Below are 17,911 nucleotides of genomic sequence, written 5' to 3'. Positions count from 1 at the left end.
AGTCTTGGGAATTTCTTACTGGACAGCTTAGAACTTGCGTCACTCTCTGACATACACGTTGAACTTATTTCCTGTGTCTGTGTGCCATTGGATCCTTGTTGCTCGGAGGATCTTCAGACTTCTGACACCAAGCTCACAAACAACACTAAGTGTAATCAAAACCATGTTCCTTCTACCTTTCTTACCCCCAAAAAAACTAAGTTAACTTAAAGTTTACATTGTTTCTATCAATAGTAGTAACCGTTGATGTATGCATCTGTGTCCGCAGATTGATCTCCAGCTCAATGGCTCTGACATTTACTGCAGATATGATTGCCCTGGATCGCACCGGCATCCAGGAGCTCCGACGTTCTGCAGCCGCAACACATCATCTGCCCAGCCATCTTTTTATTGTTTAATATATTTTTCTTAATTTATAATTAATTAACAGTGCTCTTGATGGCCTTTATTACCATAAGATATAGGAGCAGAAGTAGGCTACTCGGCCTATCGAGTCTGCTCCGCCGTTCAATCATGGCTGATATTTTCTCATCCCCATTCTCCTGCCTTCTCTCCATAATCCCTGATTCCCTTATTAATCAGTAATAACACATTACAATTATTAATAAATCACTTCAGTTTTGAAGATAAATAGGCAAAATAATCACCAACCAATCACTTATCTGTTTTCTTGTGATATCGCACTTTGGTTTATCTCAGAGCACATTTGCTCCTTTCTGGAGCCACTGACTGGACTGGAGTGTGCAGCTCTTCTAGGAGCTGCTGACTGCCTCTGGGTCCTCTCTTTGCCTGCTCTTGTCGATCAGTATCAAATCTTTTTGATGCTTCTGTGAAACGTCCTTTACTATGTTAAAGGAACTGTATAAATGCTGCTAATGTTTCACTGTTACCTGAACAATTAACATTGAGGGTCTCATTGATTGCAGAGTAGCATCTAGGTCAATACATGTGAATGGAATCACTGTGGAATGTATGCAGGACTGCCCAGTAATGTAGATCTTGGGAACAACTCAACCCTCTTAGCTATTACTTCTGCAACTGTCACAAACAGCAACTTGTATTTGTACGGTGCCTCTTTAAAAATTGTAAATGATCTCAACACTTCACAGAAATGTAAATGGATAAAAATGACAAAACATTTGCATGGGTGACCAAACACATGCTTACAGAGGTTTAGTAAAGGAGCATCTTAAGATGGGGTAGTGTGGATGGCTTTGGGGAAGGAATTTTAGACCCTGAGTGGCTGAAGATTTAGCCCCCCAATGGCGGAATGAAAGAAGTTGAAATTTTGTTACAAGCCCACTGAGACCAATAATGTAAAAGAACCCAACTTCCCAAATGACCCCAATGGGAGAAACAGATGGACAACATTTCACCACTTTAAACTGTAACAAACAAACCCAAAACCAGCGTAAATTAAATGTGATCTAGCTAGCAAATCATAATCAATAAAAACCATAAATTACACTTTTAAATAGTTGATGTCAACAAAGGTGAATCTCATGGATTCCTCGGCTTGCCTGCTTACCACACACGTGACATCATGTGCGGTCCTTTTACAACTTGATCTTTCTGCAGTAGATTTGCACTGCATTGTAATATAGGATTTCGCTTTCATCATCGCATAGCCCTCTGTCAATAGCTTTACTCCATCCAAGTTCCACCGATAGATGATCACCAATAAGGCACACTTCTGCCAAATCTCCTTCGTTCGGTTCACAACAACCTTGAGGGCATAGCTTCCCAGACACCTTCATCCAATATGGTATGGTCAGTTCCGGTTAAAACAAACACATAAATCCTTCATGTATCTGGATTGCTCTGATTTCAGAGTCCTTTTCCTGTTCTGACCTCTGGCATGAAACGCTGAACACCAAGAATTCCTGTCTCTGTTCTGACCACAGGCTGACATACGACACCTCAGTCCTTTCTATTCTTCCCAATTGGCTTCTGTTTCCATAGCAGCCTCAGCCACGGGCTGATTTCTTAGAAGTCTGATGCGATAGCCAGAAAGTCCAATTAACCACCCTCTTCCAGAAACCTGGAGATTTTGGGTTTCTGTTTCAGTTAGGAGCGGTCTCGAGAAATACAAGCTTCTAAATTGTAGATTTCCTCAAGAGGCCAAAGTTGGGAAACCACATCATTTTGGAGAACTAGTACCCCAGAAAGATCTTGCCTCTCAGAACTGATCGTTTTCTCCAAGAAGCAAACTGAGCTACAAACCCGTGTCTCTGAATAACCCACTGGTTTGTTGTTGTTTTTTTTTAAACATCTGCCTTCATTCACTGTAAGAAGTCTTACAACACCAGGTTAAAGTCCAACACAGCTCCAGGGTCCCAGGTTCGATTCCTGGCTGGGTCACTGTCTGTGCGGAGTCTGCACGTCCTCCCCGTGTGTGCGTGGGTTTCCTCCGGGTGCTCCGGTTTCCTCCCACAGTCCAAAGATGTGCGGGTTAGTTGGATTGGCCATGCTAAATTGCCCTTAGTGTCCTAAAAAATAAGGTTAATGATGGAGGGGGTTGTTGGGTTACGGGTATAGGGTGGATACGTTGGCTTGAGTGGGGTGATCATTGCTCGGCACAACATCGAGGGCCGAAGGGCCTGTTCTGTGCTGTACCGTTCTATGTCTGTCTAACAGGTTTGATGCAAACACGAGCTTTCGGAATCAACCCTGTTGGACTTTAACCTGGTGTTGTAAGACTTCTTACTGTGCTCACCCCAGTCCAACGCCGGCATCTCCACATCATGTTCATTCACTGTCTTTGTTTTCACTTTTTTGAAAATTTTTCAGACTCTACTTTCTATTTCAGAATACACATGGAAAGTCAAAGCAAATGACGGAAACTTTAACGATCAGTTCACTGTCACAAAGTATGGTTGCATTAAAACAAGCAAATACTCGGTGAGTAGACTCATCATGGGTAGGTTTTTTTGTTATTCATCTGCCAAACCATCACTTTTGCTACACCTTGAAGCTGAAAATTGTTCAAACATTTTATTCCTGTCATTATGCACTCTATCTACTGTCTGCAGACAGAATTCAATGTCTCGTTACGTTGAAGCATTTTCTGATTTACAATAGTTGCCTCATTTTCTTTGCAGGGGAATGCAATCAGGACATACAAGTACAACGTTTTGACCTTTTTGCCTCGTAATCTGATGGAACAATTCAAGAGGGCAGCTAACGCTTACTTTTTGATCCTTCTCATTCTTCAAGTAGGTGGTTAAAAAGTATATATTCCTAAACCTTCTAAAGTTCTAAACCTAAATTTCCTGCATGTACTTGAAAACCTAGGAGCAGGAATATGCTACTAAGCACACCAAGCCTTCTGCACCATTTAATATGTTCATGGCCAGACTTTGATCAGCAGCATGGTAGCACAGTGGTCAGCATTGTTGCTTCACAGCGTCAGGGTCCCAGGTTCGATTCCCGGCTTGGGTAACTGTCTGTGCGGAATCTGCACATTCTCCCTGTGTATGCATGGGTTTCCTCCGGATGCTCCGGTTTCCTACCACAAGTCCTGAAAGACGTACTGTCAGGTGAATTGGACATTCTGAATTCTAGCTCCGTGTACCCGACCAGGTTTCGGAATGTGGTGACTAGGGGATTTTCACAGTAACTTCATTGCAGTGTTAATGTAAGCCTACTTGTGACAATAAAGATTATTATTATCTCTCTGCCTCTTCCTCATACTATCCCATATCCCTTTACGTCATTGGATATAGATTGAGAGTTTTATTAATGCCAATGACTGAGCTTCCTCAGCCTTCTGGGTTGGAGAATTCCAAATAGTCTTGGTTAAAAAATATTCTACATATTTTGGTCCAAAGTGGTTTCTGCTTATTTTGAAATTGTGTTCCCTGGTTCTAGACTCCCAAAACATTTTAGTTGAATCATCCCTTTAAATATTTTGTTTCCTTCAATGAGATCACCTCTTATTCTTTGAAACTCTGGAGAATACAGGTCCTGTTTCTCCAATCTCTATTCATAGGACAGTCCTGCCTTCCCAGGAACATGTCTGGTGAATCTTCATTGCTCTCCTTTTCTGGCAATAATATCGTTCCTCCGGTAAGGAGATAAAACTGCACACATTATTCCATGTGCAGCCTACCAAGCTTCTATACAATTGAAGCAAGCCTTTACTACTGCAATACTCAACCACTCTTGAGATAAAAGTGAACCTTGCCAACTTCCTGTTATGTGTTAGCCTTCAGTCATTTATTGATGAGAACACCCAGGTCCTTTTGTAAATCTACACTTTTGAATCTCTTACCATTTAAGAAATACTTTTGTGCATCTGTTCCTCCTACTTTAGTAGATAAACTCCCTTCTTCTCTGTGCTATTTTAAAAATTATAAGCTAAGCTCTCATTGCATTTCATAGAATCATAGAATGTACAGTGCAGAAGGAGGCCATTTGGCCCATCGAGTCTGCACCAGCCCTTGGAAAGAGCATCCTACCCAAGCCCACACCTCCACCCTATCCCCGTAACCCCACCCAACCTTTGACACTAAGGTCAATTTAGCATGGCCAATCCACCTAACTTCCACCTCTTTGGACTGTTGAGAGGAACCCGGAGGAAACCCACGCATACACGGGGAGAATGCGCAGACTCCGCGCAGACAAGGACCCAAGCCGGGAATCGAACCTGGGACCCAGAAGCTGTAAAGCAACTGCGCTAACCATTGTGCTACCGTCATTACTAATTCACAGGCAATACACTGTCCTGTGTATTCTTTTTATATTTGGGGTTCCCTATATTTGCATCTTGATTCCTCCTTTGAATTTGCTGAAAAGTGCACTTCCTTGAATTTGAGGGTTTTGAAGTTGGGTAAATCAGACTTGGTTTGTTGAAAGGTTGCGGTGTTGCATCAATGGAATATTTAGCAACCTGTTGAATGATGTGTGTGTGTGTGTGCCCATGTGATATAACAATAACAAGAGGTATCCAAAGTTGTTCTGAATCTTAAATTATTTTCTCATTTGATACCTTCGACAAGAAATTATTTTATTTTTTTCCCCCCTTATTTTCTCTTTAGGCCATTCCTCAGATCTCAACCTTGGCTTGGTACACTACATTGGTGCCTTTGGTGGTAGTGCTGGGAATAACAGCAATAAAGGATCTTGTTGACGATATTGTAAGCACTTATTTTGTTTCTTTGTCTAATCGTGCAATCAAAATAACATTTGAACACGCTTATCGCATGAACACAGCAAAACTATCTGAGCACGTCCTGAAAATAGGAGAGGCTATTTTACTTAAGGTGGAGTGAAATATTTCAGAGGAAAGATGCACAGAGAACTGGTGCCACCTGCCTGTCAAGACCTGTTATTAGATGACCTTTTGGCAGCAGTGCCTTTCCAGGCATTAATTAGATAATCCTGGGGCAGAACCTTCCAGTGTTTGGCAGATTGAGATAATGGGCTGAAAAACTGGTGTTGAAGGGCTCTGTCAAACATAAAAAATGGGAAAACTGGGGAGTCATTCGAATCCCTCTTGTTAGAGATGGTCATTGTGCATTTGTGTGACTTGAATGTTATTTGCCAACCTGAGACTGGATATTGCCCAGGTTTTGCTGCATTTGAACATGGATTTCTTCAGTGCTTGAGGGGTCACAAATGGTGCTGAACATTGTGCAGTCATCAATAAACATCCCAACTTCTGACCTTATGATGGAAGGAAGGTTAGTGGTGAAGATGGTTGTGCCTAGGGCACTACACTGAGAATCTCCTGCAGTGATGTCCTGAGATGATTGACCTCCAACAACCACAACCATCTTCCATTTGTGCCAGGTATGACTGCAACCAGCGGAGGGATTTTTCCCAATTCCCATTGACTCCATTTTGCGAGGGCTCCTCAATGTTAACTGCTGCCTTGATGTCAAGGGCGGTCACTCTCTCATCATCTCTGGAGTTAACTCTTGTCTCCATACTTGACCCAAGGCTGTAATGAGGTCAGGAGCTGAGTGGCACTGGCTGAACCAAACTGAGCATTTAATGAGCATGTTATTGCTAAGCAAGTGCTGCTTGATTGCACTCTTGATGACTCCTACAATGCATTTACAAGTTAAGGAACAGTAATATGTTCATTAGCCAAGGCTGCCTAGGCCAGTAATTCCCGTCTTCTGCCCTTCTAATGTAAGACAAAACAGTGATAACTCAATTTGACTCCAAGCAGTGCCTTACCAACTGTGTTGGCAAATTTATTGTGAGGTATTTGTATTGCATGGTACTTTAAAGATGTTTCATGGACAGAAAATGAATTTTGGATGAGGAAACACTCCGTTGCAGAGGTATCAGGACCACCAATAAGTAACCAAAATTATAGCATTGCAGCCTACGGCGCTGAGGACCTGGGTTCAAATCCCGGCTCTGGGTCACTGTCCGTATGGAGTTTGCACATTCACCCCGTGTCTGCGTGGGTTTCACCCCCACAACCCAAAGATGTGCAGGCTAGGTGGATTGGCCACGCTAAATTGCCCCTTAATTGTAAAAAATAATTGGGAACTCTAAATTTATGAAAACAAAAAAAGTAACCAAAGTTATACTTAACAAAAGCAGGCAGCAGACATCTCGTTGAGGTGGCTCTTGGTTTCCACTGACTCCAGTGGTGACAGATGGCTTGCGACTTTTTCCCCTTTCTCTCCCTGTCTTCAGATTTGCGCACTGAACCTGTTTTAGGTGTCCCCACTTATCCTCTGCAGCCAGGGGTCCTGCTGTGTTCTGTCAGAATTGTGACCTTGCGATTTCATTCATCAATGTCATTAACTTGTGAATAGAATATCCTCAAAACATAAACAACCCATTGTTAACTTTTCCCTGGATAACCTTTTGCCAGATTTAATAACCCTTCCACCTATTTAATTATAGCTCTAAGTCCATTGATCCATATATTTTGTTTCAAAGCATATAATTTGGTCACAACTGGGAACAGAGATTGGATATCTGTCCTTCTTTACCTTTTTGCTCTTCACAAAATCATGAATTCCTGTTAAGACTACAAGTCACACAGGCCTTTATTTTAGTGTGATTTTGATTTGACCCAAGTCACACAGGCGGTAAGTCCCAAGTGTACATTTAGAATTGACCCTTAACATAAAAAGAATTCAGAGCACAAAGAATAAAAGGTACAGAAGTACACATTTTCTGCAGTAAAAAGGCAGAGCAAACTCTTGCTTGGAAATGGCACTGAAGTCCACATTGAATAATTTTTAATTTGTCTTGTACCTCATAGGCAAGACACAAGATGGACAACATTGTCAATAACCGGAAATGTGAAATTCTGAAGGATGGCAGGTATTTTGGATGTTTTACACCTATTCATAGTGTCCTAAATATAAGTAATGAAAATGAAAATCGCTTATTGTCACGTGTAGGCTTCAATGAAGTTACTGTGAAAAGTTAGATCCTGTTCTTACTATTTCCTAAATATCAGTGGTGTCAAAAACTGCTGAAATTGTTCTAACTTGTTAGATAATGCGATTGAAACATTCCAAGCAACCAGATAGTTGGAGTTTACCACTGAAAGAAATTCTCTTTACATTCATTGCAGACAATAAAGGTGAGCTTCACCAACTACAGCTTGTCCAAATACTCTCCGGGAATTCTTAACAAATCTGAAAATGATTAAACTAATTTGCTGCCCTCTGCTGCCATAGTGGGAGCTGCAAACATTCCGTTCATGTTCCCTTCCGACAGGGAATCGAAAGCTGCTGTTGAAATAACATTTGTATTTGTTACTTTGGGTGCAATTTAACGGAACAATTTTGAAGTGTCATTTTGGGCTCAATTGGCGAGATGTTTCCCGACGGCCGCATTGGTGAGACCTTGGCCTGTATTTAATGGCACTTACTGCCAGAATTGAGCCCCCACAAGCTTCTTGCCAATGTTAGACTCGTGCCTCAGCTTCTCACTACTAACAATGGGGGGGGGGGGGGGGGGGGGGGGGGCTGCTATTAAATACTCCCTCAGCACTTCAGTCAACCCACAAGCATAGCAGCGCGCAGATCTGCTCCTTGCTTTGGCGATGCCAGCCTTGCCAGGCTTCTCGATGCCGTGGCGGTGAGACTGGACACCCTGGTCCCTCGGGAGGGGTCGGTGACCCAGCAGCAGGGCCACCAATGCTGCCTGGGAGGCAGTGGCAGAGGCTGTCATTGCGGGCAGCCTGACCAGGAGGATCGTCACCATACAATGTTGGAAGAACACCAATGACCTCCACTGAGCTGCAAAGGTAAGTTACTAGTTCTCACCTGACATTAGCCCTGTCTAACCATTCCCCCCCCCCCCCGCAAAAAACACTGGTGGACACCTTGTGCCCTCCTCACATCCAATCTTCGTGCTTTTTCCTCAGCAACCCCTGGCACCCACCAGCACAACCCCTTCATATCCAGTTACAGTGCCCACACCTGCCATAGATCTCCCTAATCTATGAAACCTGCAGCTCACAATTCCCTCTCTTCGCCCCTGAACGACAAGATAGCCCATAATAGAGTGAAAGGGCAAAGACAGAGGGTGAGATACCTGATTTCAGAGTCCTTACCCCCTATGAAAAATGGGCCCTGGAGGTCACGGGGTTGACAGGGGAGAGAGAAGTCACTGACAGTGAGGTTGGCCTGCACCACAGCGGTGAGGATCCATTGCCCCTTCCCCCAGATGACCTGTCTCAAGTGAGTTAATGCCAGACAAAATAATCCTTACCCTCTCACTGACCACATGTCCATTCTCTCACAGGACTCCATCTGATAGCTCCATCTGCCATCTAAGGCAGCATGGTAGCACAGTGGGTTATCACAGTTGCTTCACAGCTCCAGGGTCCCAGGTTCAATTCCTGGCTTGGATCACTGTCTGTGCGGAGTCTGCACGTTCTCCCCGTAGCTGCATGGGATTCCTCTGGGTGCTCTGGTTTCCTCCCATAGTCCAAAGATGTGCAGGTTAGGTGGATTGGCCATGCTAAATTGCCCTCAGTGTCCAAAAAAAAAAGTTAGCTGGGGGTTACGGGGATAAAGGTGGAGGCGTGGGGCTTAAATGGGGTGCTCTTTCCAAGGGTCGGTGCAGACACGATGGGCTGAATGGCCTCCTGCACTGTAGATTTTATGATAGGGTCGGGCTATCCAGAGTTGACACCATGGTGCAGACAACAATGGGGAGGCGCCAGGACCGGTGGAGCCAGATGACTTTTGAGGCATCTGGCGCTCATTCCAGCTGCCACTCCATCCCATGGAGGCCTCCAGGACTCTAGGTCACCGTTACGGAGGAGGAAGCATCTGCCTGCCTGTGCTGCCATCAGCACCGTGAAAGGGCATCCTCTGCAGGACCAAAAACCCCATCCATTTTGTTATCTGTCAGGGATTGGAAAAGGACACAGACCAACAATTAGTTAAGGTTTCCACCTTGTGACCCTCAAATTCCCCATGCCTCACCCACCCACTGAGCCTTCTCGGAGTGCCATTCAGTAAGCCAGTTGTGCTGGAAAACCTTGCTCTCTGCGCACACACACACAGCATGGAGCCCTAGACCCCAGACTCCTGCCGGGAACATTAGGGAGACCATGCCCAGGTGCCCTCCCTTGATCCATGCACTTGCCCTTTGGACGCAAAGCTTGTTTGAATGTTGGCTGCTGCCTCTATGCTGCTATGCTTCTAGAAGTCAGGCAAACTGTTCAGACCTCAAAATTTGATTGAAATGCAATCATCATTTTTTGAGTCATGGCACGTGTACCCATGAGAATGCACTCGAGAGCTGTGAAATGCTCTCACAACTATGAAGGTAAATTCCTCATGAGCAGTAGCCTTAAGTTGTGAAGCTAGAGGCTGCTCACAGTCATACAGACTATGCCATTCTGCATATAACCAAGAACAGGACTCTGTTCTGTAAGTGTTTGGTAGGCCAGGCAGGCAGCAGTTGTAGCTGCCCTTGTTATGGGTATGCATAATGTTTAAAGATGGCTTAAAGGCCTCGGAGGAGAACCCCCTCCAATTTGGGCCAGGGGCGACCCAGACCTGGAGCGCTTCATCACTCTGACCAGCCCCAATCCTGCTGAGGTGTCTCCCAACCACCCCGTTGGGTGGGTAATCTGCTGCCCTTGAGCTTCATGCCAGAAATGGTGATGGCTACTCCTCACTTCCCCACAACAGCCATTGAGCCAACTTCACTTTTTTTTAAAAAGCGTACTAAACGATGCCCGCACGAATTCTCCCTGAGGAGCTGTTTAATTCCTAGGAAGCTGTTACATTCAACTTCAACCTTGCTAATGAGATGGAACTTGGCGGTAATTGAGGTTAATGATATACATGCCATATTTGGCCATGATCTGGAACTCTCCATTGGGAGAGGACCCGTTAGCTCGCAAACAGATTCGCCTGGGGCAAATTTTGATTTTTGGCCTTTCCTGCTATTTAACTGGTGCGACCAGATCTGCGCGGGCACAATTCTATGGTTAAATTGTGCCCTTGCTCTATAATCGTTTTTTAAAATAAATAAACCTGATCTTTCTTGGTCTTTTAAGTGTCTTTGATCATCAGGAATATTTCAGAATCTTGCACAAAACTTTCCATATAGACGTGTACACAGGAACTCCCAGTTTAATGTCTAATCAAAATTCCATTCTGAAGAAAATCCAAATGATGCACGCGTTCTACAATAATGTAGATAATTAATAAGGAACGCACTTCTAGGGCAGAATGTGAGGCTGGATTGCATTCAGTTAAATATGCTCATATGGTCTGAACCTGAGAAAGTTCAACATTGTTTCAATTAATTTATTTGTTAACTTTTTGATTATATGTAGGTGATGGACATTGACTTGGCATTCACTCGAGTCCTAGATATATTGACATATTAAAACTGGTTATTCAGTTAGGGGTCATGTCTGTAATGTGTAACTCGTGTAAATACATATGGTAACTGTTGTGTTTGATCCTTTGTACCCAACAAAGGAATCCACCAAATACTTAGGGCGCGATTCTCCCAAACAGGGAGAAATCGTAAGGCTGGCGTCAAAAACGGGCGGGTTTGACGCCAGCCTCCCCCTCCCCGACCGGGAACCGATTCTGGTCCCCGGTCGGGGCTAGCATGCCGCGGCCGTGAACTCCGGCATCGCGGGCTTAACGAATTTCGTTAAGCCCGCTTGCCAGAGTTTGCGACGGATGATGAGTCACATGACGTCAGCCGTGCATGCGCGGATTGGAAGACTCCAACCCGCGCATGCGCGGATGACGTCATCGCGCATTTGCGCGAAATCCGCGCATGCGCGGGCCGGGATGCCCCTCAGCCGCCCCGCGAATTGATACAGCGGGGCGGCAGAAGGACAAAGAGTGCGCAGGAATTGGACCCGCTGCCCGCGATCGGTGCCCACCGATCGCGGGCCCATGGCACCCTTGGCACGGCCGCGGTACTGCCGTGCCAATCGGTGCCATGGTTGCCAAGATCCGAACTTTACGGCCGTTTTTACCAACGGCCAGACCAGGTGTGTTTGCCGTTCGTAAAAACGGCCGTAAAGGGCTTGGACTTCGGCCCATCGGCCAGCTGAGAATTGCTGCTCGCCGTAAAAAAACGGCGGCAGCGATTCGTGTCGGGAGTCGGGCGTGGGGGGGGGGGGAGAATAGCGGGAGGGCGTCAGACTAGCGTGGCCGTAAAAATTTACGACCCCCGCTATTCTCCGCACCGTCGTGAGTGCGGAGAATCGCGCCCTCTGACTTGTCCAAACCAGAATCTTTTATTGAGTTTTGTATGGTAAAATAGCAATCTGTAACAGAGCATGTTATCATGGAGTCTGCATACTACTCCTCTGGTATCTGCACCTAGCACCGGCCAGTCACTCGTCTGTCTTATTACCCTCTCAATCTTCTTCTGAAGATGGCCGGATGTGTGTCCCCTTATATGGGAGTCACTGGTCACATGACCTTGGTCAAGAGCAGGAGTTCTCAACCTTTTTTTAACCCATGGACCCCTTTTCCTCTTAATTTTTTTTTGTGGACCCCCATAGCCATTCCACAGAAAAAAAAGCTTCTTATATGCGTGGTAAACTAATCCTTATATTTTGTCCGATGACTAAAGTCCATCTACCTTACCGCGAGGGTTGGAAACGGATTAGCGGTATTTTCGTACGTTGCCAAACTTATTCTAATATGAAAAGTAATTTTTAAAACTTTTTACTGACTAAATTGAATTAAATTACTCTAAAAATAACCAATTCATATCAAATATACACAGTTTCTAGTGATTACTGTTATAAATCATTCATTAAACTTGTCAAGGAGAAACGATGGGTGATTTTCACCTCCGTTTGTTCTAGGTAACTTTAAATTTACGACACTGTCAAATGTAAAGTTTTTTTCTTCTACTTGATTGCCGTAAAAAATTCATAGCTACATGAATATTTCTACTTTTAGTATTTTAATATGGCGTAGATTACTGTAAAAATTTAATTCTCAGTAATAACAGTTGTTCTGAAGTAGAATTGTTCTGTGGACCACTAAAATATCACCGTGGACCCCCAATTCGGTATTTTTTTTGTGTGGACCCCCAGTAATGTTACATGGACCCCCATGTGGACCCCGGTTGAGAACCTCTGGTCTAGAGGCCGCATGATGTGTCTGCACCACCACCTGCTGGTTGGAGGTCACACACCATCCAACTATGATATGGCCCAGATGTGTTGGGGAACCCCCTTCGGCCAGGTAAGGGTATACACGGCAATTGCCCAGAAGCACATATTTCCCTCTGCTGGAAACCTACTGAAAATGCAACTTGAGTCGCAAACTCTGGATGGATCCGACTGTGTTACACAAATTGGTACCCAGAATTTGGAGAAGACCCAGGAATAAAACGGCGCAATAGCTGCACTGATTCTATGTCCGGTGGGGGGCTAGCGGCCGTGCAGCGTAAAGCCCCCGGCTTTACCTGTGGATACAGCCGGAGAATGGCCGGGTCCGTGGCCGCGCATGTGCGCTGCCGGCGCAATGTTGCCTGCGGCAGCTGCGCTGTCAACATGGTGCTGGTCGCTTGCGGAACCAGCCTACCAAATAATGTCGCCCAGTAACCCCCCCTTGCCATCCCTGGATTAACCCTCGCCGAAGCCCCTCCTGCCAGCAGACTGCTCCCCCCGCGACTGACAGCGTCGGACACAGTCCGCAGCCGCCAAGCAAGGTCCAGGAAACAAAACCCCATAAGTGTTCCGCATCATCGGGAACTTGGTCCATCGGGGGTGGCGCATCAGGTGAGGGCCTCAGGTGAGGTCCTGAGGCTGTTCATACAGCGTACACCCCGAATACATCGTTTTTGAGGGGGCGGAGCATCGCAAAAGCGGTGGCGACCTCGGTTTTGACGCAAATGGGGATTCTCCGGCTGAATGCTATGTCGGCAACCAGAGAATCCCGCCCATGGTTTATCCCTGTCCAATTTCAATGGATCTTTAATTACCTCCTTTGTGGCAGCTCATGTGGCACTGGGCCCTAAGGACGAGCTACATTGCCTGGAGCCCGCCCAGCTTGAGTCAGAAGGTTGGGCGAGACCAGCTAGGAAGAAAATTTACATGTAACTGGGCAGTGATGGCAATTATGTAAAGTGTGGCTTCCATTCTACACTTTACCAACTGGCTTCTGGAATAGAACAGCAGCTGCCAAAGGACGAAGATTTGGCAATAGCTTTCCTTATGCAAAATGAGAAGCAATCAACTTTTCAGTTTTCAGCAATGCAGAGTTGTTGATCTTCTCCTAAAAGTTGACAACTGGAACAAGCAAACCTGCGGGCACTTTCAGTGAGAGTTCAAACTTATTTCAATTTGTTGTTTTTGCAGCGTCAATTAAACAGTAAGTGAGATGTATTTTTTTTGTCCTTTTTAGGTTTAAAGCAGAAAAATGGAGAAGCATCGAAGTTGGAGATATTGTGCGCTTGCGGAGAGATGATTTTATTCCGGTAAGTTACATCTTTCGGAAAAGATAATGTTAGGAGTTCTTGTTGGATTATATGTATCATTATTTTTTCTCATTATTTAGGCTGATATATTACTGCTGTCCAGTTCAGAACCAAACAGTCTTTGTTACGTGGAAACGGCTGAACTTGATGGGTAAGAAATTAATATTTACAAGAGACTTCAATTCAGGGATGACTATGTCTAGGCACCTTCTTTCACTGCACACGCCACATTGATTACACGATGAACTAACTACACTGAGGGACTTATTAAATATACTGCTTCATCATTACCACAATTGTCTGACTTTGACATTTTGAAGCTGCTCATTTCACTTTTTTTTTTGCCAAGCAACATTTTTGTCTGTGCCTTACAGATCAAATAGCCATCACTGGCTTTGTTGGATTGACGTTCTACTGTAACTGCAGAATTTTTAAAAAAATCTTCCTTAATTCCATTCTCTTTGAAACATCTTCCTGCTATAGTGGCCATTTTAAACAAAAAAAACAAGATCCGGAAACCGCAACGAGACAACGAACGGGTGATTTTGATTGAGCAAGGACTCTTGGTCAAGATCCAGAAGTTTTCCCAGCTTCCCTTTCAATAGTGCCATGTGGTCTTTATCCTTCCCTTTGCACATGTAGGCAGGGCCTTTGTTCAAACAAACTGTCAGCTGGTGTTTCCCCAGCAAATATTGCTGACAGGAATTAACCCTTCCTACAACACCTTTTCTCTAATTAACCCCAGATAGCCCCATGGTTAAATGTGAATACCTCAAATTTGTCTACCATTGCACACACAAAGAAATAATCTGTGTCCTGACAATTCTTGCAGAGGATGCAAATGTGGGCCCCGTTCTGACTAATATATTATCTGGCAGAAAGCAGCAGAATGATGAGGAAATTACTGTTCGTCGAGCATTTTTTAAAAACTTGTGTTTCTGCGATCCAGGTAAGAGTGACCTGTCTCTCGTGAGAGGCCGCATCAAATTGTGTTGCCGCCTTAAATATATTCTCTTAAGTAGTAATTTACAACCTTCCAGTTAGATTGGCTAGATCGGGTGCAATCAGGAGAGACTGTTATCACATTTTGAAGCTGCCTTCTTGAGCCTCTTTGACATGTGCCTGCCTTAGTATTCCAGATATAGTTGTGATTTTTATTCATGTGATGAGGGACTCTCCTGTCCCTGAAGGCTACCTGGAATCTTGCACAATTTTCTGAAGCAGTCTCTTGGGGTTGGCACTCCATGTATTTTGGATAGTTTGGCATAATCCAAGAAAGCATCTGCTTTTATACAAATGCAGCACTTAATCAGTGTTTTTAAAAAAAACCTGGAGTCTGCCCATAGATAAACATTTTACATAGATACTTAGAATTTACAGTGCAGAAGGAGGCCATTCGGCCCATTGAGTCTGCACCGGCTCTTGGAAAGAGCACCCTACCCCCTATCCAAGGTCAACACCTCCACCCTATCCCCATTACCCAGTAACCCCACCCAACACTAAGGGCAATTTTGGACACTAAGGGCAATTTATCATGGCCAATCCACCTAACCCGCACATCTTTGGACTGTGGGAGGAAACCGTAGCACCCGGAGGAAACCCACGCACACACGGGGAGGATGTGCAGACTCCGCACAGACAGTGACCCAAGCCGGAATCGAACCTGGGACCCTGGAGCTGTGAAGCGATTGTGCTATCCACAAGGCTACATCTAACCAAGTAGGAAAATGTAGGCATCCTTAGTATGTCAGATTGCTAATTTAATATTGTTATGTACAGCACCAAATTATCACCGCATGTGCTGTGACCTATGGGAATTGGATTAATAATGTCCTTGTCTCTATTGACTGGAAGATTCCTGGAAAAACCTGCGTGTTTGCTCCATGTTCCAGCTATGGCGCTCTTCTGGCGAATATTTCAACCATTCGAGCAAAATAGAAAATTAACACATGATTTGAATTACTTGCAACTACTCTCTTTCATTAATGGATCTTGTATCATTATGCTTTCAGTGAAACTAACCTGAAGTTTAAAATGTCGTTGGACATTACAGACAAACTGCTTAAGGAACTCAAGAATCTGGAATCTTTTGATGGTGAGTGTATTTGCAAAAATATAGTCACACTGGTTGAATACACCAGTTCAAATTTTACACATGTTCGTGCCAGCTATTTGCAATCCATGGCCCAGATTCTGTGGTCAGCAGTGCAGGCACGATGCTCACCATTCGTTATGCTTACTGTTGCCTATTGACTTATTGAGTGGCAACTTGTTGCTCGGGGACCATTTCACTGCGGCACTGTCCATTGGAGCTATGGCATGTAAGAATATGGCCATCGACTGTTGTAAAATTCTCAGGGGAAGACCAAATTTAAACCAGGAAGTATAATTTAGAATATTTAATTAATGTACAAAAAGTGAAATTAGGTGAGAGAAAGATGGGATTAAGGGATACATAAATGACACAGATGAAAGTAATTGTTCTTAAAACTCCAACATACATTTTTTTAGCAGTGGGACGCCACACTTTTTTCTTTGTCCAAGAGGTTGTTTGGCAACCTTCAACTATTGCTCAGTTTATTTTCTGCCAGGGCCATTCAGCTCTTGACAAAAACATGGACAAAAGAGTTGAACTCGAGAGAGGTGAGACAAACTGCCCTTGGCATCAAGACAGGATTTGACAGTGTAGCATCAAAAAGACAGAGAAACATTGGAATCAATGGGAAGTCGAGGGGAAGCTCTCCATTGGTTGAACTCCTACCCAACATAAAGAAATATGGCGTTAGTTGTTGGAAGCCAATCATCTCAGTCTCAGGACATCACTGCAGAAGTTTTTTTAAAGTCATGTCCCAGGCCCAACCATCTTTTGCTATTCATCAATCACCTTCCTTCCATCATAAGGTCAAAAGTAGGAACGATTGCTGACAGTTACATCATGTTCAGCACCATTCGTGATTCTTCAGATACGGAAGCATTGTGCCAATGTGCAGTAAGACTTGGACAATATTCAGCCTAGGGCTGATTAATGAGAAGTACATTCCTGCCACAAGTTGACTATCTCGAACAGAGAGAATCTCACCATCTCCCCTTAACATTCAATGACTTTGGACTCGCGGAACATCTTTAGGATTGCCAACGACAAGAAACTGATCTAGATAAATAGCATGTCCAGGATTAGGGATTCTGCGGAGTGTAAGACCATCAGACAAAGGAGCAGATGTAGGACATTGGGTCATCAGGTCTGCTCTGCCATTCATTGAGGTCATGGCTAATCTGATATAATTCTCAACTCCACTTTCCCGCCTTATCCCCATGACCCTTGATTCTCTTATTGTTTAAAAATCTGTCTATCTCGGCCTTGAACATATTTAAAAAAAATAAATTTAGAGTATCCAATTCATTTTTTTCCAATTAAGGGGCAATTTAGCTAGGCCAATTCACCTACTCTGCTCATCTTTGGGTTGTGGGGGTCAAACCCACGCAATCACGGGGAGAATGTGCAAACTCCACACGGACAGTGACCCAGGGCCGGGATTGAACCTGGAACCTCAGTGCCGTGAGGCAGCAGTGCTAACCACTGTCCCACCATGCTGCCCTGCCTTGAACATATTTAACGACGCAGCCTCTGTAGCTCTCTGTGGCAAAGAATTCCACAGATTTACTGCCCTCTGAGAGAAGAAATTCCTCCTCCTCTCTGTTTTAAATGGGCAACCCCTTGCTTTGAGATTATGCCCCCTGGTCCTAGACTCTCCCACAAGAGGAAACATCCTCTTAGCCCCCTGGCAAGCCCCCTGAAATTCTTGTATGTCTCAATAAGGTCACCTCTCATTCTTCGGAACTCCAAGGAGTACAGGCCTAATCTACTCGACCTCTCCTGATAAAATGTCTCCACACCAGTGACTAACTTAGTGAGCCTTCTCTGGACTGCCTCCAATGCCAGTATATCTTTCCATCCAGTTTTGGCAGGACTTCCCTATTTTTATAGTCCAATCCCTTT

At 44.5% G+C, this 17,911-nt stretch overlaps 1 protein-coding gene across 2 annotated transcripts in view; it reads left to right on the top strand.

The window, feature by feature from the left end:
- The window catches only part of atp8b1 (ATPase phospholipid transporting 8B1), a 213,364-nt gene that overhangs the window by 130,398 nt on the left and 65,055 nt on the right, over positions 1-17,911 (top strand). The window contains exons 1-8 of one of the 2 annotated variants that reach the window (XM_038790575.1): positions 2,228-2,246; positions 2,810-2,901; positions 3,102-3,215; positions 5,040-5,138; positions 7,235-7,296; positions 13,842-13,914; positions 13,995-14,065; positions 15,927-16,009. In XM_038790575.1, the coding sequence (XP_038646503.1) occupies positions 3,159-3,215; positions 5,040-5,138; positions 7,235-7,296; positions 13,842-13,914; positions 13,995-14,065; positions 15,927-16,009 (445 nt within the window). In that variant the 5' untranslated portion in view covers positions 2,228-2,246; positions 2,810-2,901; positions 3,102-3,158. Of the gene's footprint in view, positions 1-2,227; positions 2,247-2,809; positions 2,902-3,101; positions 3,216-5,039; positions 5,139-7,234; positions 7,297-13,841; positions 13,915-13,994; positions 14,066-15,926; positions 16,010-17,911 lie in introns of those variants that run through there. The other variant, XM_038790574.1, reaches the window with a different exon arrangement.

The sequence above is a fragment of the Scyliorhinus canicula genome, chromosome 3 (genome assembly GCF_902713615.1).
Source record: "Scyliorhinus canicula chromosome 3, sScyCan1.1, whole genome shotgun sequence".
Lineage (NCBI taxonomy): Eukaryota > Metazoa > Chordata > Chondrichthyes > Carcharhiniformes > Scyliorhinidae > Scyliorhinus > Scyliorhinus canicula.
The sequence above is the reverse complement of the archived record's forward strand: the minus strand, read 5'-3'. Positions and strand labels throughout refer to the sequence as shown.